The sequence below is a fragment of the Callorhinchus milii genome, unplaced genomic scaffold (assembly GCF_018977255.1).
Source record: "Callorhinchus milii isolate IMCB2004 unplaced genomic scaffold, IMCB_Cmil_1.0 Scaffold72, whole genome shotgun sequence".
Lineage (NCBI taxonomy): Eukaryota > Metazoa > Chordata > Chondrichthyes > Chimaeriformes > Callorhinchidae > Callorhinchus > Callorhinchus milii.
The window spans coordinates 64,378-92,324 of record NW_024704813.1 but is presented as its reverse complement, the minus strand read 5'-3'; the positions used below and the strand labels follow the sequence as shown (position 1 = coordinate 92,324).

Below are 27,947 nucleotides of genomic sequence, written 5' to 3'. Positions count from 1 at the left end.
TTATGTACATTATATAACAATCAAATCTGTAATGTTTACAATATTTCTGTAATTATGACTACTTTATGGACAAATAAGCACACCACACACATTTAAGTACAAAATCCATTTTATTTAACTTATAAAAAAGATCATGCGGGATCTGTTTTCTGATTTAAAAAGAAAATAATCAGCAAATTATCCAACATTGCACTCGGCTGTTCTGATGGGCGAAAGAGTAGCACAACAACAAAATTACATTTACAGAGCGCCTTTCATGTCGGGAGGACATCCCAAAGCACTCCCAGCAATATGCTGGCAGACGGAAATCAAAGAAAATAGGGAATTGGGTGCCAAAATATTAAGATAGCTTACAATAAAAAAACTTCATACGATTATGAACTTACTTGTTTATAATTTTGTTTGAAGAGACCAATGTGAATGGAAACACTAACAAAAGTAGACAATATAAGGATAACTAGTCATTGACTGTTTTGCATTAATTAAACAATTATGAATATTGCTGTCATATTCGATGACCCAGTGGAATTTAACTATATTTGCAGCTTTGTATTTTAATGTTTTTATACAAAAACACCCAGTTTGTTTTTGCTCATCACCATGCGATGCTAGATGTAATATGGGCAGGTAAATAAGATGGGTTGTGAATGGTGAAAATTATCTATTTCCTAGGGATCTTTTGGATTGTCCACAATAATTGGAGGCAAATGACTAAAGAAATACAATTCCTAAGAAAAAAAATATCCAGTAACAAAGTTGAGAAATTATGCAACTAGGAGTGAGGGGGGAAGAAATATACATCAATAGTACAAACCTTTCAGCCATTACTACCTCTGGATTTCTTCTTAGGAACCTGTAAGTAAAACATGTTTCAGTCAATATTGTGGAAATGAGAACATACAGAACACATTTATCAGCAAGCGGGTGCTACAACTGCTAATGAATATGAAAGTTATTTGAATTACAGTGACAAAGAACTGTCTAAATCAGACATGAAGACCAAGACTGGCCTATAATTTTAAAGGATTCATATTCACATCCTGTATGATTCTACGACAGAGTTCCTCAGATGTACACCACCTACAAATGGAAATTTTCCTGTATATCGAAAGGATTGCCACTCAAGATTTTAGTTCAAAATCCACTGGCATGCAAACCTAGCACATATATAGCAATTTTTAAAACTAAACTCTTAATTCCTGTCTTTGTATTGTAAATCGATGATCAAAAAGTTCAGTCAGCAAAGAAAAAACTCAGAATCTCTTGCAGTGCTTCCCAAGGCAATATTGCCTAACAGAACAAACAAGCTTATTATCTGGTCTGCCTTCAGTCTCCCCAATTCCCCACCAAACATGATTTGTAGTTGTGTCACAAGTCTCACATTTTTTCCCCTTTTGTTTAGAGTGCTTTAAACCTTTTGTTTACAGATATGAATAATGTATTTATAATGTAAATCAGTTGATAATCTTTGATTTGAGCTGATGAACATAAAAGGGATATATTTTATGATGCACCTGGAAAGTAATAACATGTCTTCCACACTTAAGCACCATCAGGTATTTATTTAAGATATCCTTCTTAAATGCTTTTGATTTAAATAATTGATCAATCTGAGCAAATAGTAGTATGAACAAACTGTTCAACCGAAAACTATTGTGGCACTCTATATATTATTATACATACACACAAACCTGTGTGGCTTATCCACTGATTGTGTACATTTATGGTTGACGGAATTATTTTAAGAAACCGTTGACCAGCAATTTATTATGGCGCCAGAATGGTAAGACATTTGGAACGACCAACTGTGGCAATTACTGTCTAATGATAAAAGTTCTAATGTACCTACTTCATTATTTAAAATAGTCAAAAGTATTCCAGAGTACAAGTGAAATTTGTAATGTGAAATATTCAGCACATATGCAATCATACACCATCACAAAACAGAATGATAGTTCAGTATGTCACATACAATGTGTGGCATTTTTATATCATAATGACCAAGAGTGTCCCAGATTCAATCTCAAGTGCTGAACATCAAACAAACAAGAAATTGCTGAAGAAATCAATCATCTCATAGTTTAATGATGACGACTAATCTTTTCCATTCGACACAGTAATCTTCAAGACTCAGGTTTTTCTATAGATCATAAATGTTTAAACAAATGTACCCCCAAGAAGAATGTTAACTGTAAGTTTTGCAGGTCTCTCATTACTGTGCACTTAGTATGTTAAAATACATGATATAGGGAAATCCAAAGAGATTAATTGGAGCTCAGGACTAGAAGACTTTCTTCAGCCATTGAGCAGTTCCATGAATCATGGTTGCCATGCTTACCATTCTTTGCAGATGCATTCTTTGAACAGGCTATCCATATAGTGCAGTTGCATATTCTTTGAACAGGCTATCCATTCAGTTATTCAAATTCCTGCCTGAGGTACTAGTTTCAGCAGAGATTTTTTTGAGGGGAAAAATAGAAGTTTAGAAAAATTAGTCCTAAGCAAGCAAAAATGACCAACAGTAATCCCCAAATGGCTTTGTCAACTTCTGAATATTATGGTTGAGCTATTTTGAGGAATAATTTTTTTTGTCAAATAAAGTAGGTTTGAGTAGAAGCAGAAGGCTATCAGGCTGGGGCTTGGGAGTTTTACTTGTGATGCCATCTTGGTACTTGAAATTTCTCTGTTTGCTCATAATTATATTCATATTTTTTCAGAGAAAATAGTGAATGTGAAATAGATTACACAAAAAAATGGTAGAGATTGGACCAGGAAATTCAAGAGATGAAGCTAGAGTTTAGTGAAGAATTCAATTTTGCAGGAACGAGCAAGAAAAGTATAGATTATTTAAATTGAGACAGGACAGGTGGGACGGCTGCAATCGCCAGTCATTCTTCTACATTGAAATGCAAGATTAGCCAATAATAAATTTGATGAACGGGATAATGCTTAGGAAGTGAAATGATCTATGCAAGTATAGACAAAATATAGAAAAAAAACAAGTCACTTTTTGGCTAATTGTGCTTTCATACATCACCAGTAAAATTTATATCTTAATCAAAAATGATTCTTTGCACCTTTTCAGCAAAAAAATACCATTTCAAATAAACACATAAGATCATTCAATTGAAAACTCTAGTTATTCAGTGGAAGCAAATTTTCTTACACTAACGCAACCCCCAAATCAGTACGTTGTTGTAGCAATACAATGGAGTCAACGCAAGATTTTCCCTGAACAAATTGTACTTATATAGTTTCCAAGGTTGTTAATTACTAACACAAGATTCAATTCCAACCCAAAAAACCTGCATATGAAACTGAGCTCATCCAAGTGGACCAGATAATTGATACATGTTGCATAAATCTTGATAGCTAATTTCACAACCAGAAACTAACATTATATAATTAGGACAACGTTATAGTGTATTAATCTTTTTAAGCATTGGTTCTGTTTGCTACTTTCAGGCCTGTTTTATTAATGCTACAGTAGCATGAAATGCAATGATAAATCTGGTTACTCAAGTCTCTCTCTTCAAATAAAGCAACAATCAAGATGAAAGGTGACCAAACAAGTCCCTCATGAAGTGTCATGACTAAAGCTATCCTTTTCGTAAAACACTTCTTCAAGGTGTGGGCTCAAAGGTCGAAGCGTATCTAATAAATATCCTGTCTTAATTTCTTGCATTCATAATTTTTCTAAACATTTATAATCCTCCCCTTTTAAAATGTTGACAAAGTAGGGATTTCTGCTCTTGTGGCATAAAGTCCTCAATTATACAAGTGTAAACACCATATCCATTTACATCAGGCAGCCTGATTTCTGGAAGCCACGCAGGTTCCACCTACAACTACATAAAATATTTGTCCTGACGTTTTTCCATTCTAATCGATTTAATGCAAGGCTGCTAGCTTTGAGTTTCCTGCTAAATTCAATCCAAAGAACATTCCTAAACAAAAAAGATCAGTTCACAGTACCAATTGCAGCAGGATACACTGTTGAATCTTTTACGACCAACTCTTTCCTCCAGTATATTCTAAAGAGGAAATCATTGTTGATATTAAGTGGTGATAGCTGTAGTCCCGTATTCAGCAAAGCATTGAATCTTTATTGGAATTGGGTATTTAATGTATTTCACTCATATGGTCTATGATTCAATAAGATAAATGGAAATTTGATAAACGTTTGAACAAAATAAGAATACAGGGACAAAGGATATGATTTGGGGATTAGAAGAGTTAGCTCCAGTGGAAGATCTAGCAAAGCTCTACACTCAATAGAACAGGTTGCTCTCGCCTTATGCTGTAATTTCTAAGATTCTACCAAGGTATTAATTTGATTGGCTTCCAATTTACAGCCACCCACCCAGTCTTTTACACTGAATAAAACAAATCATGCAACTACACATTCAACTTGTGTGATATCCTATTTATGAGTTGAACAGAAAATAACTTAAAGAGAGATTACCTACCTTGTGGGGGTTTCTTCATGCTTTGAAGGCTGGCAATAAGACAAGAACTTCATGAAATCTCAATGTAATCTTGAAGAAAAACCATTGTAGGGACAGCTTATTGTCTACATTTATCCTAGAGTACTAGGATGGGGTCCTTCTGATTCTAATGTTGAAGTGATTTTGACCTTTTAGTCTCCAAATAAGTGTCCTAAATGGAATGAATTAATTCCAAGCCATTAAGATGCTCGTAGGTCAGAAATCACCAGGCCTCTTAAGATTATAGGTCATTAAAGTGTCCTGGAATTGAATCATTTTCATTCATTCTTCCTCATCTTTTGTATAGTACGGGATGGGTAATTTGTTCTGCATTTGACAATCTGGAATATCACAGTCAGTCATTTAAACTCAAAATTGATTTGGGTCTCTTATGAATTCAGAGTCATTCTTTCAAGTGAAATAAATCTGTATTCTGTGATCCAGATTTGCTACAGGGGAATATTGTCCTAAATCCACAAAGTTGTATAATTTCATACTGCCTGAAAGACGATTATAGAGCTTCACAAAGCAACCCTGAAAATTAAAGTTGAAGACACTAAAATCTGAAGAAACATTGGAATTAAAGAATTGGAAATTGCTTTTAACCAAGTCCCGTCTCTCGTCAACTCGTGCAGAATTACTCTCTGGAAATAGGTAAGCAGGAAGCATTCCTCCAGGGAAAAAATACGCTTTCCATTCCAGATGCAGAAATTTCCAATGTGTAGATGGCATACGCACAAGAAATTCTATCTAGTTTGGATACTGATAAACACGGTCATGTGTTGCTGCATGAGTTAGACAGGTTAGACTACTTTTATTAAAGCATCTTCCATGGACCCCAATTGTAAATTACAGCAGTCCGATCACAGCTTCCAGGAGATACAACAGGTTGTCTTACTTATTGCCAAGATTAATCAGACATGGAAATCATTTTTGAACTGCACATCAAAGCGGGGATATTAAAAAGGTAACACAGAATAATCTTGGAATATTTGTAAGTTGCCTGGGTACAAAATTAGCTGCGATCGGTAATTCAACTTTAATCCTTACCTATTTGAACAGAGCTAAGAAAAATAAAAGATTAAAGTACTAATGCAGTAAATAATCCTAGTTTATAATCCTTAAAATGATTCATCAAGTTATACCTCTATCCATATTTCATTATTACTACATGGTTTTATTGCTGCTTCTTGGGTCATGATGAAAATAAGATGTTAAATATAAAACATTGGAATAAGTGATTTTTTAAAAAAAAATTATCTTTTTTTAAAATCAGAAATGGCAGCTCCAAATTGCCATATATTTGACACACCTGCCTGCGTTTTGTCAGAATTAAGAGTAGTCATAAGGAATGGCTGGTATTGACACATTACACATCATAAACAGAATGTTGTTGAATATTATTGATCATGTTTCATTTTTCTAGATTGGGATCTGAAATAGCAATTCTGGAAAATGTGTATTCATAATGGTGTTTTCATATGTGTTTTCAGTACATTTTTTTCTCCCTCTCTTTGGTTTTGTTCAAAGACATACTGTAGCTTAGTCCATTACTGAAGCCCATTTCTTAACTGGCCTCAGGATTCTGGATTAAGGATGGAGAAAAAACAATCAGGTCAAAGTTCACACTCCTGATCACCATCCAGCAATGCAACATTAAGAGCACAACTTCAATTTACAAGTCTATGATTACTAGAAATATTTCAAATGTAAAGTGAGAAATGTTTTAATAACAAAGGAACCAGATATCCTTTTTTTACTGCAAATGGATGCACAGGACCATAGACAATTGTAGTCCTGACAGTCAGTTCCAAAGTTTAAAAAAACGTCTCCGAATTGTCTGTTACATTCTCCAGGTAAAATAATTAAACTCAACTAAACATCCCTTTCTCTGAGTCATTGTCAGTGTCCCATTATTCCAGATTAATTGCTCATGTTAAACATCATTAGGATTCAGTATTTAGGATCTTTTATACATCAATAAGACCTGCAGAACCTTTTACTTCAGTGTGAACATTCCCAGCTTCTGTGGGCCATTATAACTCAGGTGCTTAATTATAACTTATCAGAACAATGTCTGTTGCTGTAGGCCCCCAGTGACAAGATGCCCTGCCATTAGATTTAAATACAGCATCGCCCTATGAAAGAGTCAGCTGGGTTAAGAAATTTCTCCATTTTAGGATAAAGTACAATTTACGACTATTCAGCAAAATGAAGACCGACATAGCAACCGTTTGTTTACTGCAGACAACTCAACCCAAGCATATCAAGTGGGTTGGCTGGCAGGTATGTCACCCTGTACTTCTCCATTGACAGTTGTATCAGAACAAAGCCTGGTATATAGAATGATTATTGTGCAAGGATATTGCATCACATGGATACATAATTTTATCTGCAGAAGCAAAGAGGCATTGAGAAATCCCCAGTCTCGCCCATCCCTCTTTCTTGCAGGAGCACGACGAATCGTACCAGTATTAAAAATATATATATTTTTAAAATTCCCATGCTTATAAAATTCTTTGTGGTTTAACATGTACTAAATATTTCAAGTATTGATATTAGATTTAAAGCCAACTCAACTGAAATAATTTACAGCAGGCCGATAAAATAGCCTTTTGGAACCAACAGTTTTCTATAACAAGGAAAGAATCAAGCAAATTTCAACAGTGTGGAGATTAACACCATGGACTCGTTGGGCCAAATGGCTAGGTTCCATGCCCAATCACTCAATGTAGAATATAGATCCCAATCCCAACAGAACCAGCCAGCTCTCTCAGCCAGGCAATATTCGAGGACACAAGTTCACTTTAGTGCCTGGAGGAAGGGAGTGGTTTCCCCTTATAATAACTATCCCAAAACCTTCTGGAACTGTATGCAAGGACAGGACTCACTGTAATGCTTTTTGCAGTCTGCCACCATCACTGTCAAAGCTTTGAGATGTCTCGAAGATGTGAATGAGGCGCTATATCAAATGCAAGGATTATTATTATTATTTCTAGTGACCCTGTGTACTAGACAGCACCATGTACCCATGTATCCCAGATGAAGGGAAGAGTCACCCTCAGAGTAAGGATGAACATTTAGTGAAACAAAGAACACCCCCTCCCCCCCCCCCACGGACAAGTACAGCACAATATTATAAATCTCGAAACCACAAAGTTCAGAATAGGTACGCAAGATGTATAAATGTTTCCTAAATTACTTTCGGAAACATTTTGAAAAGGTATAATCAATCCACTGATGAATGCAAAGGATTAATACATGCCTTTCTTTATAACTGTATAGCAGATACGGTAAAAAAAAATGTATTTTTATTCCCATTGAAGGTAAACAGATATACAGACCAGGATACTTACTGAATATTAAACAGATGGGAGTCCAATTCCTTTCTGCAAGGAATAGAGGACTTCCTCCCAACAGGAAAGACACATATAAATGTAAATTGTATAACTGATTTTTTTTAAAAAAAAGATGCAATGCTCTTCTTACTCCAGATGGTACTCAGAGCAGCTTACAGATGTGGACTCTCATTTCACTGCTGAATAGATTTTTGTAAAAATCACCTCCACTTGTGATGGTTTTAACTATGGAGCAACTGTTGACGTTAACCTCCAGTAATCAGGGACCCCGAAGCCATTTTCTGATGTACACCTGCCTAGCATTACTTAAAAAGATTATCTGTACAATTTTTAAATTGTGATACCCAAAATTATTGAAGAGCAGACTTTATAAAACTTCTCCTGCTCGTCCACTGGGTTTGAATTCAGTAGCAGACATTGTTGTTCCACTCGGTACTTGGGACAATGGGGTTTGGGAATTTCAGAATGGTAAGGAATGGATTTACAATTGTATAATGATATGAGTGGTTTCTTGAATATGTGTAGAATAATAAAAATTTTCAAGATGGGTCATTGATGAAATAATAGGAGGAATTTGCTTTGCGAGTTTCTTTGTTCCTGTACATGCAACCTGGCTTCCAGCTGAGAAGTCTGTAATGGCAAAAAGGTTAATTGAGAAATTTCAAAATTTAATAGGTAATCATGGACGATGGGCCTCGTTCACTGTGCATCAAGCTACGGTATAGTTTATTGCCGCAGACAGGTAGCTGTCCTTATACATAGTATGTACAGTAGCATTTGTATACATAAGTGACGCTAGCAACACAGTATTGCTTTTCTTAAGATTTCAGAATATTCCTATACAGGCTTGTCATTGCAGATGTATGATCACTTCAATTAAAAGACTGAATTTTCCCTATAACTAATCTTTTTAACCTGGAGGAGCTGTGATTGCAATTTTGTAATCACTGTATTCTAAAGTGACTAAACATTCTTTGCCACAGCTAATCTCTGTGGGGCTGGCAGCAATAAATGGAAACGAGGAAGTCTAAATGCTCATTTAATTAGATGATATTGCATGGAAATCCAATGAACATCAATAAGAATTGACAAATTAAAGATAAAGATGTTCAATTGAGCATTTACTTCAAAATACACATCATCTTATTTTACACATAACCAATTTGGCAGTATGTTCTACCAGCTGGTTTCCATTAATTTCTCTTTTGTCTCACTTTTATAGTTTCCTCTCACCATACTACATCTAACTTGGCAAAAAGTCTATGTTTAGAGAATCCTGCACATGGATTGACAAATGTCAATCTGCACTCCCACAATTCGACTGATCCCATTGTATAAATCAGGAATATTACTGAACATAGGTAAATATGTAGCAATCAGAAGTTCAAGTCTTCATTTGGGACGATTACTGGTCCTCTTCAATTTGCTGTCTAGTCAACAGTGAGAAGTTATTGACATACAATTAAAATTGATTTAATTTAAAGGCACTATGGCTTAACATTAAGTAAAGCAGATCTTGAGAAACTCAGGGATAATATATAAACCTGCCTCCCAAAATAAGAACTATTCTCAATTCCAATACTTCTCTGCAATGACAAACCACTAGATTCCCCACTAAAAAGTCCTGGTATGTCCAATGTGCTTTGCAACATCTCACCCATTAGCTGTTAAATTCAGGCTCTCCTCTTGTTTCCATACGGCTTCCAGAACCAACTGAATTCAAATAGCACATTTAAATATAACCACAATTCCTCCCCAATTTTAGTCTACAGCCAGGAAAAGAATTCACAGCAACACTTACATCAGGAGCTTTACGATTATCAATATTGTACTAATACACCATCTTTCAAATGAAATTAACGGATTCTTGTTTCCCCTATTCTACAGTCAATTTATTTTACACTAGTAGTTTCAACTTCTATTTGGCAATTTTCTTAATTTGAAATAAGATTCTTACCTTGCTTTCTCAGTCTCCTCCATCCTCCAATTGAGGCCAGGTTGGGTTTTTTGGCCAATCTGGAGAGTGAACACTGGACCTGATCTGATCATATCATTGAAGTGACCAGAGTAGACTGAAAAGTCTAGCTGATATTCAGCTGCCAGAATTGGCCCAAGAGGTAGCACAGGAAGTTGAGCAACAAAACATTCCATTTAGCAGCACTCAAAATGTTAAATAAAATTAGAAATAACATAGGTGGTGAGACAAATGGAACTGATCTCGACCTCAAAGCGTTTTCACCTTCAGAAAACAAAAGCTTAGTTTTGGGGATCATTTGTACTTTATCTGCATCATGCAGCATTTTTCTTCAACCTACAATTTCATGAAGTTAACTTTTACTACCCACCCCATAAAATTTAGGTAGCCAGAGAAATACCTTAACTACCTTTGCCAGTCTCTCTTTACTAATCAGTTCTAGCTACCATGTGCTGCAATTTCCAGTTGGAAGGCAACTGGATCTGCTCCCAACAGCAGAGTGTGAACTGCTATCTGCAGAAAGCAAAGCGAAAATGACTAGGCTCAGATTCAAAGACGTCAAAATAATTAATTTACATAGTACACTTCACGTAGGATAACACTGGAGCACTTCACAAAGGTTGGGATGTTTGCTGAGTAAGGGGACATGACCATATGCATAGTCAAAGAGATGGGAAGAGGCTTAAATTGGGATTTAAAGATGGATAGAGGGCGACTAGGCAGAGTCACAGATGCAGGGAGTCCCAGAGGTGCAATGACTGAGGGTTTCACCTCTGGTGGCGACATGGAGGACAGGACGCACAGCAAGCTTGCGATATTGAATTCAAGATCCTCATCCTCACCTACAAGGCCATTCACGGCCTTGCTCCCTCCTACCTCTCCGACCACGTACCTGTCTGTACCCTCCGTTCCTCTGGCTCCGGTCTCCTCCACATGCCCCGCCCCAACCACCCTACCATCGGTGGCCAGGCCTTCAGCCTCTCAGCCCCGAGGCTCTGGAACTCCATCCCCCAGTGCCTTCGTCTTGCTTCCTCCCTTTCCTCCTTCAAGGCCGGTCTCAAGACCTTTCTCTTTGACCGTGCCTTCAGCTCCCCTCTCGACTCTCTACCCCCTCCTCGCTCCCTCCCTTCCCTTGACCATTTCCCCCCTCCTCTCTCCCAACCTTCCCTCCCCGACCATTTTCCCCCCAAGGCTCGGGTCCTGAGCCAACTGTCCAGCGCCTTGGGACGTCCTCCTGACATGAAAGGTGCTCTATGGAATCTTGTTATTGTTGATATCTGAGCGGAGAGGGTTCAAGCAGATCAGAGATAGGGAGATGCTTGGAAGTGAAGGTAGCTTGAAAGTAGTTTACCTTTAAAATACAATTAAGCAATGACCAATATTTGTGGAGATCCTGAATCCATCAAAATTATTACTCTTCTTTCACCATAAGCCCTTCCAAATGGCCATGAGTTTGACAGACATGACCACAGCAGGTCAGAAATTCTACCATGATGACATCTTGCGAATGAGTGTGAGGTGGCCAAGGTGCTGTGCTCATCACGTCAACATAAATCAACAGATTTCATAAAAACTGGAGGAAACAACTTGTATTTAAACGGGTTACCATATATTTAAGGTCAATAAAGTAAGTCCATTATTTGGATAACTATTAGCTTTTTTTGAGATTATTGAAAGTCAACATCTCCAACCTTCCAAAAAAGATTCACTAAAACGTTTTCCATTTGCAGCAAAATTCATGTGGCAGGGAAAGAACAAGAAAGTTGAGAAAAAGGAATCAGGAAGTGAAACAATGCTCATTTCCATTTATCATTTTGTTTCCATTCACCTTCCAAACTGGAAGTACCCCATGCCAAGTTAGCTATAGAGGGGCTGACAAATTCTGTACATTATTTTGTTGAAAAGGTAAAGAAAAACCATAGTTTTCTGGCCAACAGTTCAATTTAATAAGCAATTTACTTACCCATCAGTTATAAAAAAAACTCTTAGGCATGACACAGAAAAATGTCAGCTATCTATCAAATTCAAATTGATTGCTGATGACAAAAACTCTTATTACTTTGCAATCTGATTGGAGACGTAAGGAGTGATATCTCCACCATAAAACATCGAAAGCAGCGATCTCAGTTAAGTATTTGAACTCAAGATACAGAAGATGTTAACCTCAAGATAAAACAAAAAGTTTCAGGTACACAGGTCGATATAGTATTATCAGAGCTTGATAAACTCTGCCTCAAAAAGTTGGCTTATCCCCAATGTGCAAATAGTGAGTCACAAAAGCCATTCCTCTGGAGTTCAACAAAATAAGTGTGGATTTTCTGTTGTGAGCTCACATCCATTAGAAATAATTGAGACTACCCAAACTGATTTTATACATGACTTTTCCAGCTCCCAGGATACCGGAGAACATACATTTATCAAGCTTAACCGGATCAGTTTCAAGCAAAAATTAAATGAAAACAACTAAAAGTAGATTATTTAAAAACAAGCTAATTATAGATACAGAAAAAAATTGCACAGGACCTTTTCTACAAAAAAAATTATAATTTCACACAGGCATTTATTGGCTTCTCATAATAGAAAGTTATTTTAGGGATGGGATCTTTTGATAAATTATCAAAGCAGCCAAATATGAACTGTAAACTCACGATAACTCATCACTCCAAGGGAAAGAGTCTCAGAAACTAGTCATCCGGACTGGCAAGTTAGGCATAGGTCCTCCCAGGCCAAAAGGTGACCACCCAAACCCACCTCCGAGGTATTCTGTCACAGGATAAGGAAGGAAGCCATAGCAAAATCCTCCAATAACAGAGAGGCCAGAGGCCTCTGCGGTACAACTAAGCATGCGCACATCAGTCACAGAATAGGTTGTGAGGCCTCCACGATGCAAGATGTCACTTTATAGGACAAATTATTCGAAATAAGTACTTACAAGACTTCCTATATTGCAACGAGTTACTTATTAAGTGGGGCAACAAGTCCCTTAACATTTTGAAATGGGAAGCAGTGGGATTTTGACAACATGACTACTTAAGTAGCAGTGACTTGGTCTTGTTATCAAGAATTTATTGTACATATATACTATAAATGACTTATCCGTTGAAAAACAATTTCCACCTCATATTTTGTACAAGCAGAAACTCAAAATCTATCAGTAATGAAGGGTATCGGCACAGAGAGGAAAAAAATGCCTAAATAATCCTAAAGCCACAGTCCTGATTATAGATATCAGCTTCTGTCATGTAGCAACACAAATCCAGAGTGCAAGAAGCCCCCTTTGTTTTACTTCCATAGCTTACAATATTGTTTATCCAATTGTTGTTAATAAAGCCAAACTATCCTGCCACCATATTATCATATTCTAATTACTGATAATGCTCAGCTTTAGCAACACAACCACTGGATCAAACCCATCCCATATCATTATCCTTTAAAAGCAAACATTATGATTTATTTAGAGATCCAGTTTAGCGGAAAATTGATAAAATTAGTACTATGAATAAGGGTTCAGTTGCAAAATCAAACTTCACTAACCAGTCAATTTTTTTTACAAAACTGAGTATCATTTCAATGTCAAATTAATAAATCTGGTAATATAAATAAATTGTACAAGATTTTTTTTTAAAAAATCACTGAAACTGCCTGAAAAAGTTCAGAAGCCTCAACTCCCTTCCCCCATAAATATATCATCTCCCTTAAAGTTACTAGAAACTGGAACTACTTTTATCAGGTCCTTTTACATTCACCTTCCATCCAAAAATAACTAGGAACAGAATTACAGAAGTTTCAAAACAGAAATGTTTAATTAGCTGCTTTGAAATGAGCAGCAACAGCAATACAAGAACTTCTCTGAACAAAAGTACAGTTAGGGCAGTAAATGAATACATTACAAAAACAGGAAAAATTGCTGAGAACTTTATCTGCATTTTCAAGTGTGGAATGGTATCTTTGCTTGATGTCTCATTCAAAATAAGATTGAAAAAGGCTGAAAATCTGAACAGGTGGGTTTATGTTTGATTTACATTTCCTGTAAATCAGGCCCACGTTCGAAGGCATTTGTAGACCTATGCAACAAACCCACATTTCTCAGAGATATGATCAAAATATGCTTTAAACCATCAAAGATTATGGAATTGTGTTATTGGACTAAAAGTTATACTACGCCAAATTAACTTCTACAATCCATATTTAAGTAGTATCAATTATTTAAAACATAAACCCACCTAAGCCCATCTCTTATTTTCCCATTGTAAAATACCAAACGCACTAGGCACAAAAGCCATCAGCAATAGAAAATAAGTACACAAAGCTCTTTAGATTCAGATTTTACCATCTGAAATCACTTAAAAAAAATTCAAATACGTCACAAAATATGAAAATTATTCAGGACTGTGTAATTGGAGAAGGCTGCTGAAGTAGCTAAACAAATATCAAAATAGTAACATCCAAATGTGTATCCTTGCCAATTTCTCTGCAACATGTAATACATTATGTACATTGTTGATTACTGAACAGATCATGCACATTTACCAAGACATCCAACAGGAAGTTAAAAGAATATTCAAAACAGTAATTTAAAATATCAAAGACCTTATATGTACTAAAGCTCATTACAACCGATACAGTCTGCAAAAATACTTAAAGCCAACTTTAAGTGGAATGGCTAAAGGCTACTGTACTTTCAAGGTCTGCAATTAGTATCTACGGCGTTTTGCACCAAACTCTCCAACTTGATTTCCACGAGGAAACCCAGCAGGGTTTCCAACCATCGGTCCACCCATGTTATTTGCTTGACCATCCATACCTCCAGGAACAAATCGATCATTAGGCTATTTATATTTAGTCAATTATATAGAATTGATTAATGTTCATTGCAAGTCCCACGTAGAATTAACATTAGGCAGGTTGATATTCCCAATGGAACGATGAAAGTCAGCAGAGTCCAGAAGTACCGATAAAAAAAGGAAAGGGAAAGGCGTAACGACGTTAGACTTATCTAAACAGAAAATGTGGAAAAACACCCTTGATTCGTTGCCTTCACATAAAGTTTCCCAAAACTTGAAAATATTGCTCTCAAGATGAAATAGACTAAAATTAAGATCAGAAAAGTTACAAAATCTGTTCAACTTTTTTTCTGAACTCAATAAATAGTCCATGGACCATAAAACATTGAATACTTCTGTTCAAATATTACCATTTTCATAGTTCATAAAATGCTGTGTTCCTCAAAAATGTCTATAACCTCAGCTTTGAGTATTATGATTCACACCATGTACACGCCTTCGTAGATACTAGCTAAAGCATGTTTCTCTTAAAGGAGTTAAAAGGTGGAAAATATATTCAAGTGAAATATTGAGACACCGTAAGATCACCAACTTGAACACAAAAAAGATTACAGAATCGTAGCATTACTAAACACTCCAAACAGATTCAAAACTGTTTAACCCTTGATTAGTGAAAGGTTGCTTTTACAGTATACAGATTTATCTTGTAAATGTAGAAACATCCCATCAAGCCCATCTTGTCCAATCTATTTCACCATTATTGTAGTCTACTGTAATGTTATTGCCTGCTTTAGAACGTCTTGTCTCAATTCAATACACAAGCAGTGATTTTATAATCATAATTTTGCATTCCCTCTCTAAAAAGCATAACCAATATAAGTTGCACTACCTATCAAGACAATCTGTTTATTTATACATATAGGATGCCTTCAGCTGTCACCTATTTCAAATAGCTATTCAGCACCAGCAACCCTGCCTTAGTAAAACACTACGTAAGATTTCACAAAAATACTTTTCAAAAATAGTAAGTCGATCACTAACTGTCATCAACAAGTTCTACAAACCATGTTTCATAGATTTAACAGCGTCTCCAGACACAAGTCTTATGACACATGAATTGCTGAAATGCTTCCCAAGCAAGTAACCAGCCATATCAATCCAACAGGAGATAAAATCACATTTTGTTCCAATTATAATGCACCATGGAACAAGTAACAATAAGCAATGGATTTTGAAAAACTAAAATCAATATTTTTCACATTTATATATATGAATGTGACAACTGGTAGAGAAATAATAGGAAGAGGAAATCATCTTATTTGCAAGATACTGCTGATTCTAAACTGGAGTTACACAAACCAGGTTTAGCTGAATACCTCTGGTTGTACTGAGCTAGTTTCTCTCACTTTCGAATGTTACAGTAAAACTCACAAGTTCCATCAATGTGGACCATAACATTTAATATGACTTTCGTGATGTAAGAGTTACAGGCAAACCTGCGTAAGCTGTATAAAATCAGATTTAACCAATAATCCACACTGCGAATGCATATTACAATGCAGCAAGTAAGTGCGCATGGGTCAGAACTTCATGTCTCACGATTCAAATGTATTAGCTTGGGCGCGTGTACAACTTACCGATTAAACAATTTATAAAGATAAGATTTATGCGAGTTTTACTGTAGCACAGAAACAGCCCACTCAGCTCAGCAAGTCTTCCAAGTATCTAGCTCCTTCAAAAAAAATGCACAACTTACTTCAACAACAATCTAATTATGTTCTGTCAAGTTTTCTAACACCACACCTTTTAATTAAAAAAACTTCAACTGTGAAGTTAATGACTTGACACGTGGAAGTAATCCAAATGTACCTACCCAACTGTAATCCTTTACTTATCTTCCTACCCAAAACCAATCATGTCTAGTAATATTCTAGAGAGTCTATGCTTCACCTTTCCCATTCCCCATATCATTCTTAAAATGGGGGTGCCTAAAACAACAAGATTACATTTGTATAGCGCCTTTCACGTTGGGAGGTAAAACCATAGACACTCAGAACTACTAGTTCAACCTGTATTTTTCCAAGAAAATTAAATCCCTGCATAAATGCAACAAGTTCAAGTCTCCCGAGCAAGCTCCTATAATCAAGTAATTCCTACTCAACCCCCTTTTTTTTAAATATATAAACGGTCAGCTGCCACAAATCTGGGTCACTTATGTGATCTCTCTTCTTCCCTCAGTCTGCTCAACTGGTCTTCACACACACTCTCCAAGATTATGAATAAGAATGGACAGTTAGTCGAGCTTCCAAAAGTGGTTGTCACTGAAACCAAACTAGTTTATAACTGCATTTCAAATATTCAATGGAAATTTCTGCTTACCCAACCATACAGAACAGTAGCTTACATTCCTAACTTTTACACTATGTACATATTTAATATATAAAAATGTACATCAGCCTCGGTATCTATTGGTTTCAGGGATGTGAAATCTCATTTCTTTTCCAGAGACTACTGTTAAAAGTGTACACAAAGAGGAAACATTGAATGGAGAGGAAATAACCTTTGACAATGGTAGTTTAACATCTCAGCTCCAGGCTGGCAGGCAGGAATAGTTGCAGTGCTTAATGCACACATTATCTTGAAATGGGGATTGTAGAGAGGGCAGGAGTCGCAATAGCAACTGTGGTGATACACAATTTTTTTAAACCAATTCTGGCTAACAGCAAGAAGTTGCTGGCACAGAGACACTCCTAGTGTTTCTAAACCAGCCCCCCTCCCTCAGTGTGCGATAGGCCAGCAACCACCCAAAAACAACAAATCACCATATCACCTGGTTGTCTACAGAAAAATGGCAGTAAAATTAATTCAACTTCAATGACATGCTTGCTTTGATTTAGAATACCAATGTGTACTTAGAAAATACTACACTTTGTTTAAGTACTTATGGTGCTTCATAGTCAACACTGAAACTACTTGTGAAGCATACTTCAAATTTCTAGCTAGATATTTTGTCAGATGGTAATATTGATGTGCTCAAATTGGCTGAGTTTACAATTTGTGAATTAATTATAGTCCCTAATTGGTAAGGATTTTTTCTAGGATCACACACATTGAACAGATGAAAATGGTAATATCACATAAAGCATTTATTCAAATACTTAATAGTTTAAAACATCTATTTGGTAATTTAACTTCACTAAAGCCCAAGTATTGTACAAGCTCGAAATCCCAGGCAGCCTACAAAGTCATTTACGACCTTAACAGACTGCTATAGTACACGTTTATACCAATGTAACATCAGCTATTTTGAAAAGACAATAATTCATTCCCCATAGTTATGATCACCACCAAAAAGGTGGCAGTAACGATACAAATAAACGATTCAAAGAGAAGGATATTTCTATCATCCTTTCCCAAACTCCACTCATTGAAGTTACTTTCACACACCAAACAGAATAAAGTAACAGATGAGTCTTCAATCTTTTTCTGAATAATCGCTGTCCCTTAGTAAATGTCTTCATATTGCATACAAAATTCAGTAATTCAATGAAATGGTGAAGAGTGATTGTCTCAAATTTAGACCTAACTGATATAAGAACTTGTAATTCTTGATGTAAAAAAACACCCAACACATGAATGAATTACTAAAGGAAAACATCACATTCGTTACTTCATTTTAAAGTAGAGAAGCTTTCATTATCAATCAGCCTACAAGTTACCCAGCTGTTGTAAAAATTCACGAACCTACTCACAACTAAAACATTGCAGAAGATATTGTGCAACTACAATTGGTCTTCAAAGTACAGTGGTGTATGGAAATGAAGGCTATAGGTTGGAAAAGCAAGACAGAAACTAGAGGTAACCATGGTTCCCTTTGTTTCTTCTTACAGCATAAAACCTTTCCTTTTATTCACAATAAAGCAAGTGAAGAGTTTGGCATATAGCCTCTTAACAATATAAGCACTCGATTACTGATTATATTTTAAGAATGTATCCAATAGCAGATGTGATGGCATCAGAAAAGGTGTACAATAACTGAAAACCACAGCAGAAAAAGCAGACTCATCAAGAAATACCAAAAGTACAGTAAAACTGTGCTGTAACCCTATTTCAAATAGTTTCTCGTGCATTTAAAAATAAAGTTGTTCTACACCATAGTTTTAAACATCTTTCCACAAATGAAACAAAAATATTGGGTTTTTTTTTTAAGTTGATGGAAGTAAAATATAAGCAAACTAACAAGTCAAACTAGTCATGTCTCAATAAAAGTGTATGCCACTCAATTGCCAGGTAATAGTTTTCCAATTTGAATATATTTGTTTACAAGAATTCACTGGACACTTTTGTGCATGTTAAATGAACTACCTTTTTAAGCTTTCAAATTTCAAATCAGCAAATGGCAAGGAATAACAGGAAAACAAGCCTTCATGACAACTCCAATCATGACATTAACAAGTGCATTTTAAGAATGGAATTCGAACACCAATTATATATTGATCAATTCTTATATCCCAGATTAATCAGGATTTCCATGGACAAAACAAAAATATTCTACATATCAATTTTCAAAAAGTTCAACAAACCAGATTACAGTGCTTCCTTTTAGGGGGCCATTTTAGGGGGTAGTTTAAAGGAATACCTAGCATTATTTAATTATTTATGTATTTTGAACCCAATGAAAAACATTGCACTTGTAGCAGCCAACTGGTCAAGAACTACGACTTGCACTAAAATCAAAAATGAGCTGTTTCAAAAAATATCAGTAGTTTTCCATGGGCTTTCAACCAGTGCCATAGAGTGCCAATCTAGCGCTCCCAATGCTTGGAAAGTATTTTTAACCAAAGGTTTTCTTCCTCGGGCTGACAATTTACAACACAAGGGCAATTTTATCTATTTTACATATTGCAATACATTACCATTCCCATGTTGCCTTCAGGCATTTGGTTTCCCAGGTTTCCAGGTGGTCCTTGTGGATTTGCTGCATTTGCACTCACAGCTCCTCTGTTCATTCCCATAAGTGGCTGCGGAACTTGGTTTGCAGCAGCTGGGAATAGAATATTTTTGATAAAGCATGGGCATAAAATACATTAGCCAATTTTTAAGTCAAGTACCTGGCTCACAAAAAAATGTTACTTTAGCAAATTAACAAAGATCAGCTTCTATTTCTACACTGAAACAATTGCTTTGCAAATGCAAGGAATTCTTAAAAAAAATTCAAACTTATAAAATCAACTTCTTAGCAAATACATTGCAACACCTGAATTTCTGGCTCATTTTACAATACAAGAACATTAGACATAACTCAAGAATGACTTGTTCAAGATCTTATTTAAACCATACCTGCTTTTAGATTAATAAATTCAGCTGCAGTCAGTCCCACTGAAAATAATGGAAATAGGGAACAAAATATATATCTATATGTTGTATTTCAATCTACAGACTGAAGAATCCCTGAAATATTCATCGAGATGAGAAATTGGTGTAAGAATTAACTACTCTTGTAACACAAGATAAATAATTCCCACTTATTCATTTCTTAGCTTTTAACTTTTTTTTTAAAAAAAGGAAAAGGTCTAACAGAGTAGCTATTCCAGAATCATGGGACTTCAGAGGCATTTGTACAGCAGAGACCTTTCCTGAAAGCACAATTTCTGGTTGCAATTCTCAAAATACAAAACACGACTGGTCTGAATGAACCATTGCTTGTTTCAAATAATGAAACCATAAAATTGATCCCACTGACACATAGTCAAGAATGCACTATGCCAGGCTTAATTAGTATAGTATTTTGGAGGATACATCAGTCCCAAATGGGGCGGTGGGGGGTGTGGATATTTACTCAAGGACCCAAGAAGGAAAACTACTTTGACTTATTTATGGATTGTTCAAAAAAACTAATTTATGCTCATTAGGTACAAACTTAAAATTCACTTTACCGTATATTCCATGAAGCACTTTTAGACATCTATAAGACGTGATAAGGTGTCTATATCACATGCAAGGATTATTATATTTATATTGTTATTTATTCTCAACTTTTAATGACTGGCAACAGATCTACAGACACCAGTTCAGCTTTATCACATTAATCCCAAACTATTAAAATACAAACACAATTTGTTTGCACAAATGTTTAAATGAAACCAATCACATCATGACTCTTCTCTCTTATCAACTTATTTTTCTACCTTTAAAGGCAGCATAATGTAAATCACTCTGTACAATTGTGGGGCAATTGCAGAATCTGAAGTCCTTTCCAGTTTGCATATCCATTTAAGTAATATGGATACCACAAAATGGCTAATTACAGCAAGACGTTTAGAAATCTAAAATCGATATGACAAAAATGCAGTCTTAGAATCTTACCTCCTATTGGTATTCCACCACGTTGACTCATATCCTCCATCCTCAGATTTTCTCTCTGAAAAGAGATTGATTGTATGCTTATTTGTATATTAATTTGGATTACCATTCAATACAAGTGAGTATCTTAGTTCATTCCATGTTCTATATTGTGCCTTCCTCATCTATTCAGTTGAAAATGATGCTTTATCTTCTGTTAAAACAATGTTCGTTCACTCTATGACCAATACTCCCTGTACCTCAAGGTCACAAATTTTGCTGCTTTATAACCGAAGTGGGGAAAAAAATTATAGCAGCTCTTTCCTTTGTGACGAGTACCTCCCCCAGCCGCACACACCACTGTACAAATTAAACCACCCCACGGGCATCTCATTCACCCCTAAAAACGTCCAATAAGTTCAAATGAAGTCTTCACAAACTAACATTTTCACCAAAGTTTCCCCTGAATCCTTCCTGCTGTCTTCTCATCATCTCTTCCTTTTCACGTTGACGAAGAAGCATCTCTTCTTCACGTCTTCTCCGTTCCTCTTCTTGCCTGCAGAGAAGCACACATTCAGTTGAGTTCAATGACCAACTTTTAAAAAAATGATAGACTAATTTTTCATAAGTCTGAGTTACAAAAAGCAATTAACACCATTAAAACTGTTGAAAATAGAGCTAGCCAATTCCTCATTTCAAGCAATAAACATAAATCTTACATTTTATTGATTTTTTTAATATTTTCTACAGAACGGGTCAGGAATTTAAGACAAATTAAAACTGGTGGTATACGAATCCATGAAAGTGAAATAGTTTTATTATTCATATAATTAATTGGATATACGAGTGCGAAGGGATAAAGAGGCATAGGTAAGGGAATAGGAGGATTGAGGGCTTGTGTAATTACAAATAGTACAGATTAATTGGACTGTTTTTGTGTCGCATCATTCTATGTAACAATTCAAATTGTATAGGTTTGTCATAAAATTATATTTTGTTTTTGAAAGGTGATGAAATTTCACAAATGTGGTGTAGCTCATTCGTGGTTTCAATATTATTTACCTCAACTCCATTTGCTTTCGCTTCTGTAACTCCTGATTATGAAGTTCTTCCATACGCCTCAACTCTTCTTGACGCCTCATTAAATCTGCTCAGGACAAATTGTGTTTATTAAAAATCTGCAAATTAAGAAATGTCCTAAAAAGTTAATTTTTGTACGATAAACAGTATGTACATCTGTGAAATGTTTTCTCATCTCCAGAAGTAAAAAAATCAACAAAAATGGTACTAAAATTCTCACCAGCTACTAAATAAATGTATGTTTGTGGGGGGGGGGGGGGGGGGGGCGGGGAGAGGAACAATCCAATTGGAATACAACACACATGGACCCCCAGGAACACAGACGTTGACCCCCCCAGGAACACAGACGTTGGAGTCAGAGTGGAGTTCCTACATGTCAATGAACATAATGCTTATCACCACAAGTTGTACCCATTTGCACATCTCTAATCCCTCAAAATGATTCCTATTAGAAGCCCAACACATTTTATACCATAATACTCCAGCCTTTCAGGTGAAAATAATACTAATACTAGGAAGCTATATTTCAACACGTTTCAAACAAAACTCATGATCATAACTTTTACAACTAGGTTAAGTGGACATTACCCAAGTTGCCCCCGAAATCCCCTGAACACATCAAACCTGTAAATGGCCATTACAAAATGGCTGCTGCTACATTTAAAATGGCAACGATTAGTGATTATGTCAAAGTGGTGATGAAACAATATTCAAGCGCAACGTGACACTGGGGAATAGTTAGGCTCTGATCCCACACATACAAAGACAGAAACAAAGTACACACTAAACATTGGGGCTTGATGTAACAACATGTAACGTAGGTTTCAGAGGAAGAAATCAGCTCCAAACACATCTATTTTTGTGTTTCAATGGTTCATAATGTTGATGGTTATTCAATTTAAAACAGCATCGCAAAATTTTCTACCAGGTCTGAAACGTACTTGCATTCTCATAATTTCACCCAAAACTCACTCAACATGCCATACTGCATTTAAGCACTGGACAAAGTCCTAAATGTCTCCTCTTCCACCCCCCCACCACACAACAAATCAATTAGGCTGATTTTACTTTTCAATCATACACTGTCAACCCACCTTGCCTCATCAGCATAACTTGGTGCTCATGTCGTGCAGCTTCCAATTCTACTTCCAGTTTCTCTCGTGCTTCCTTCACATTTCGGTCCACCTGATCTTGTTGTTGTTTCTCCATTTCAAGCAGAGCTTTCCACCTCATGGCATATTCATACTCAAATGTCCCAGGCTGACCAAATCGGGGAAGCTGTTCCCGTTCCCTTTGAAAACAAATCAACCAAAGACTTACTGTTATCCAACTGATACACTGGCCAAGTATTGTGCAAACTAATTCAATACTGTCCCGCCAATGCCTCAAGGAAATCTGAATTTAGGACAACTGGAAGAAACCCATACTGATCTTGCAAACAGAACAGATCATGGATCCTCAACTGGTTCAATTAAGCACTTGACTGGGGTGGATTGTTTAGACAATACTAAAGAATGTCTTATATTAATTAACAATCTGGTTTGATATTATGAAAGTTACATCTATTCAAAACAATAGCCTGTGCATACTTGTGATAGTGTTGATTTTTCTGGACCAGTTTCTCTGTAAGCCCATCTTCATCATCATACTGCTCCATTGGTTCAATAGTCACAGGTCTTGGAAATCTAAAAAGGAGAAAGAATAACTACCATAAATATACCATAATCAACTCTGTACTTGGTATTATCTTAAGATAGTAATATTTTTACATTCCCAGTTCCATCAATGACAATCCCCTTAAAGTCCTAATTTTTAAAATAAATTATGGGATCTACAGTTTTTGGTCAATTAAGTTAGTAACTTTTTAATTTCACCAAATGATTTCGAAATAAGGAATTTAGATGTGGAAAACCATGATTCAAACCTACTAAAATCCCAAGAGAATTTTAACAAAGAATTGAGAGGCTCAAGACACTGAACCTTAGGACACCAAATTTCATAGGCAGTGCCAGCTTTAAACATTGCTGAAATATTTCTCCTTCACATTGCCAGGGCATTTGCTCTGCTGCTTGACATCTTTTTATAGAGTGTTGTGGAATAGACAATCGTAAAACATCACCATTCTATTCTAAAATCTGGCATGTCTGTGTGCCATTCAAGTCTTCAATTCCACGCCAGGCCACACAGTAATTTGTTGGCAATCAATTCAATCCCATTGTCTCAAGCTCCTCTTTTATATGCCTGCATTGTTTATTTGAATTTTGTTTTTAAAAAGTAGCTTTTGTTGTCTAATTCATACTCCAAAAGCAGTGAACCAGTTTATATTTAGGTACGATCCTGCAAGTGAAAAGTTCAAGATCACAGAACAAGGGTTTAATAAAGCCAGAAGATCACTCATGGAGACTTAGCTAGAAGTACAATCATAATATTGGTCTTGCATTTGCTTAATATTTATTAATATTCTGCTAATGTCACATCAATTATGAATATGGCATTTACTTACGCTGTCAGTAAAAATGCACCATCTGTACATCTGTCCAACGCCTTTCGAGCAGCAGGTTTTGCTGCAAACTCCACGATGCCTTTGCCAGTTGGCTTGCCACGATCATCTACAATTACCACTGCTCTCTCCACTGGTCCAAAGATTGAGAACGCTTCATCCAACAGTTCATTTGATACAAACTGAGGAAGATTCTTCACCGTCAGAGCTGCTCCATGTGTTGCAAATCGAATTCTTATCTGCCTTCCTCTCAGTGTAGTATCATCGAGCTCTGCTTTTGCAATTTCAGCCAGAGTCCTGGTTTCCTACATTGAATATTTCATCAATTGTTAATTTTGAAGATTCAAAATTTGACATTTAGGCCATCTGAATGTAAACATCTTTTGCGAAGGACAACAACTTGAAGAAGTCCCTCATTTAAAGAGTAACTAAGAAACAAAATTTCCCACAAACAGTTGTGGATTGAGTGACCATTTTTTTTTAAAAGGAATTATTACCCCTGGAAAAGCAATCCACAAATTGACTAAACAACCGGGTTCCTAAACTAAGGAACTATATAAAGTGAAGAGTAGAATATACATCCTCCAAATTCAGTACAGTATTTTTTTTTATTCTCCATCAGTTGCAACATGGATTTTTTTTTACACACTGGTGCAGCTAATCTAACGTGACTGCTAAAACTTGCGAAGAAACATGCGTGAAGAACTGCTCGGAACAATGCAAGGTCATCAAACGAAATACACCAAGTCCGGGTGCACTGCGCCAGAGCAAACACAATTCCCTTTACAGAAAACGTTGCAATCTCTCCTGGAGCACCGAGAAGTCCAGGCGAGAATCTTTACCACTCAGTTCACAAAAAAACAATCCTTACTACTTCAACATTAACCGCACCTTGGGTACAGGTTCTCTTCTCTACCCCCCTTTCTCCCCCCCCCCCACCACTGATGCTCAACACCCAGAAGGACGCATTTCTCAAAAAGATTAAATCAATGGCGGTTTTGTTCGGGGGGAACGGGGAGGAAGAGAACGTGCCATTTTACACCGGAAACCTTCGGCCCAGAAAGGGGAGGTTTATTTTTTTTAAAAAAACTTCAATTCAATTTTTTTTGGGGGGGGGGGGAGGGGGGAGAGAGAAAAAAAAATGAACGTATCTGCGGCTGTAAAAATATATTCCGTTTAGCCCTCAAAAGGCACAGTAAAAAGCGGCGGAATCGACCTGAGCTGCAGCCTCGATGTTACAAGTGTGGGGAGAGAGGGGGGAGAGAGAGGGGGGAGAGAGGGTGGGGTAAGAGAACAAAGAGAGGGGTGGGGAGAGAGGGGAGGGGGGGGAAATGTGCCGCTCACCAGCCGGATAAAGCCGAACGCTTTATCTTTGTTAATGAAGATTTCAGACGGCTCCCCGTACTTCTCGAACATCTTCTTGAACTCCTCCTCGGACACGTCGTTCGGCAGGTTACCCACGAAGAGCCGGCAGCGCTGGGTGTAGGTCTTCTCGCCCGGCTTGCGGAAATTGGTCAGGTCGACCGTGATGGCGGGGCCGGCCGGGGCCTGGTCGCCGCCATGTTGCGCCGCCGCCTGATGGTGGTGGTGGTGCTGGTGGTGGTGGTGGTTGTTGGCGGGCGTTTGCTCCTGGCGGTGGTCTCGCTTCCTCGGGCTGTTGGTATCCCCTCGGTTCCTCCCTCCCGGTTTCTGCATGTGGTCCTGCATGATTCTGGGATCCGGACGGGGGGAGAGAGAGAGAGAGAGAGAAAAATATATTAGTAGGAAGGGGGGGGGGGAACACGAGGCACCGGGGGAGGGAGGGAGGGAGAAGGCGATGGCCGTTGCTCAATCTTTAATGGCGGACGTTTGAAAAGCTTTTTTTTCTTCTGACGCTCAAACTGATTCCAAACAGTCGGTGAGGCCTTCAAACGCGTGTTTTTTTTTGGGGGGAGTGGGGGGGGAGGGCGGGGGGGGAGGGGGGTGTGGGGAGTCCGCTGAAAATATTCGGTCGGGCTAAAGTGTTTTTATTTTCTATTTTTTTTCCCCCCCCTTTTCCCGCCTCCTCTCGGCTAACGTACCTCAGCGATGTCGGCGGCTCCCTCCTTCTCGCGAATGGCAGCGGAGGCGGCCGCGCGCGTCGACCTAACTTTGAAGGCGAACGTCAGCCACTCCGCTCTCCTCCCGCCCCGCCCCGCCCTCCGACCTCTCTCTCTCCCCACCCCCACCCCCCTCCGCCCCTCGGATTGGCGGGAGGCCGCGGCGACGTCACAACGGGGCCAGAGCGCGCTCGGCTGCTCATCGGTCGGCGCCGCTGTCACTCAGCAAACCGCCAGCACGTTTGTGCGAGCGCAGGGGGGGAGCTCGGGAGGCACGTGCTGGCCTCTCCGCGGCGGCGCGGGCGGCGACGCGACGAATCGCGCGGTTCCGTTCGTTTCGGTTTCCGCGCCTCCGGACGGACACACGGCCAGGAGTGGAAAGACAACGGCTCGGCCGTCCTCCCGGCGCGTCTGGTCGCGCGGAATAGCGGCGGGAGTGGCACCTCTCGGGTGTTTTTTCCCGGAGATCTGGGCCGGCGGGGACCGGATTAAAAATTCTCTGTTTAGCAACTGCGGTTCTCTTGTCTTTCGCGCGCGGGAGGGCGTTCCCTCCGCGGTGGGGGAGTGGGGTTGCAATCTGCAACCTGATATTTTACAACGCATTTCCAGTGGGGAGTTCATCAATGGAAAGGAATGCTGCAGAACGAGTCCCTACGATAGCTTTACCCGTGTTGGTGGTTTTGCACTTTTTTAAAAAAATTCTCAAGTTGGATTCCATGATTCCCCCCCTCTCCCCTCCTCCCCCTCTCCCCCTCTCCCCAAAGTTTAACTCGTACATCTAACATCCAACCAAACTGTTGATGATGAAACCCGAGCCTCAGCAACACAGTGATAAATTCAACATCATCATGAAAAAAAATTATAAGCTCCTGTCATAAGTTAGCTTATAAATAAAGCTTTTTGTCCACACCCTGAGACATTCAATTCATGTTTGCCCCCAAGTGCACAGTCACTTCACATTACAGCCATGTCCTGGCCAAAAAATCTCCCAGATTAACTTGGGCCATTCACTACATGGCTGTTTGCGGTAGATTGCTGCGTGCAAATTGGCTGCCGCGTTTGTCTACACTGTCCACATTTCGCATTAAATCCTGTGAAGCTCTTTTGAGGCGTTCTTCCGATGTGAAAGGGCACTACATCAAATGCAACCGTAATATTTTTTTTACTGAAAATTAGATTTGAACATACCTATCATGAGGCTTGTCTTTTAACTGACTGTAAACTCTTTGTACAAAAGTTGATTGAGGGTACCCAAGCCACATTTTTCTTTCGCAGTCTTTTTACCACGTTTCCTGTTTCTGTCTTCTTTTTATTGCTCCGTCTTTTTCCGCAGGGGTTGATG

General features: G+C 37.8%; 1 protein-coding gene across 4 annotated transcripts; it reads right to left on the bottom strand.

Moving 5' to 3' along the window:
* Positions 1–91: 91 nt before the first annotated feature.
* LOC103178559 (non-POU domain containing octamer binding) lies at positions 92–27,940 on the bottom strand. Of its 4 annotated transcripts, none has more exons than XM_042345671.1 (11): positions 27,794–27,940; positions 25,872–26,238; positions 24,531–24,832; positions 23,617–23,712; positions 23,122–23,318; positions 22,010–22,094; positions 21,392–21,503; positions 20,972–21,026; positions 19,946–19,984; positions 19,522–19,649; positions 92–853 (listed from the first exon to the last, which is right to left on the bottom strand). In XM_042345671.1, exons 1-11 carry the CDS (start codon positions 27,865–27,867, stop codon positions 818–820), a joined length of 1,491 nt encoding a protein of 496 aa, XP_042201605.1. In that variant the 5' UTR covers positions 27,868–27,940; the 3' UTR covers positions 92–817. The 4 variants fall into 4 exon arrangements, with proteins under 4 accessions (XP_042201605.1, XP_042201601.1, XP_042201603.1 ...); XM_042345667.1 differs by lacking the exon at positions 92–853 and adding an exon at positions 13,602–14,650; XM_042345669.1 differs by lacking the exons at positions 92–853; positions 27,794–27,940 and adding exons at positions 13,602–14,650; positions 26,588–26,684.
* Between the last annotated feature and the right edge of the window lie 7 nt (positions 27,941–27,947).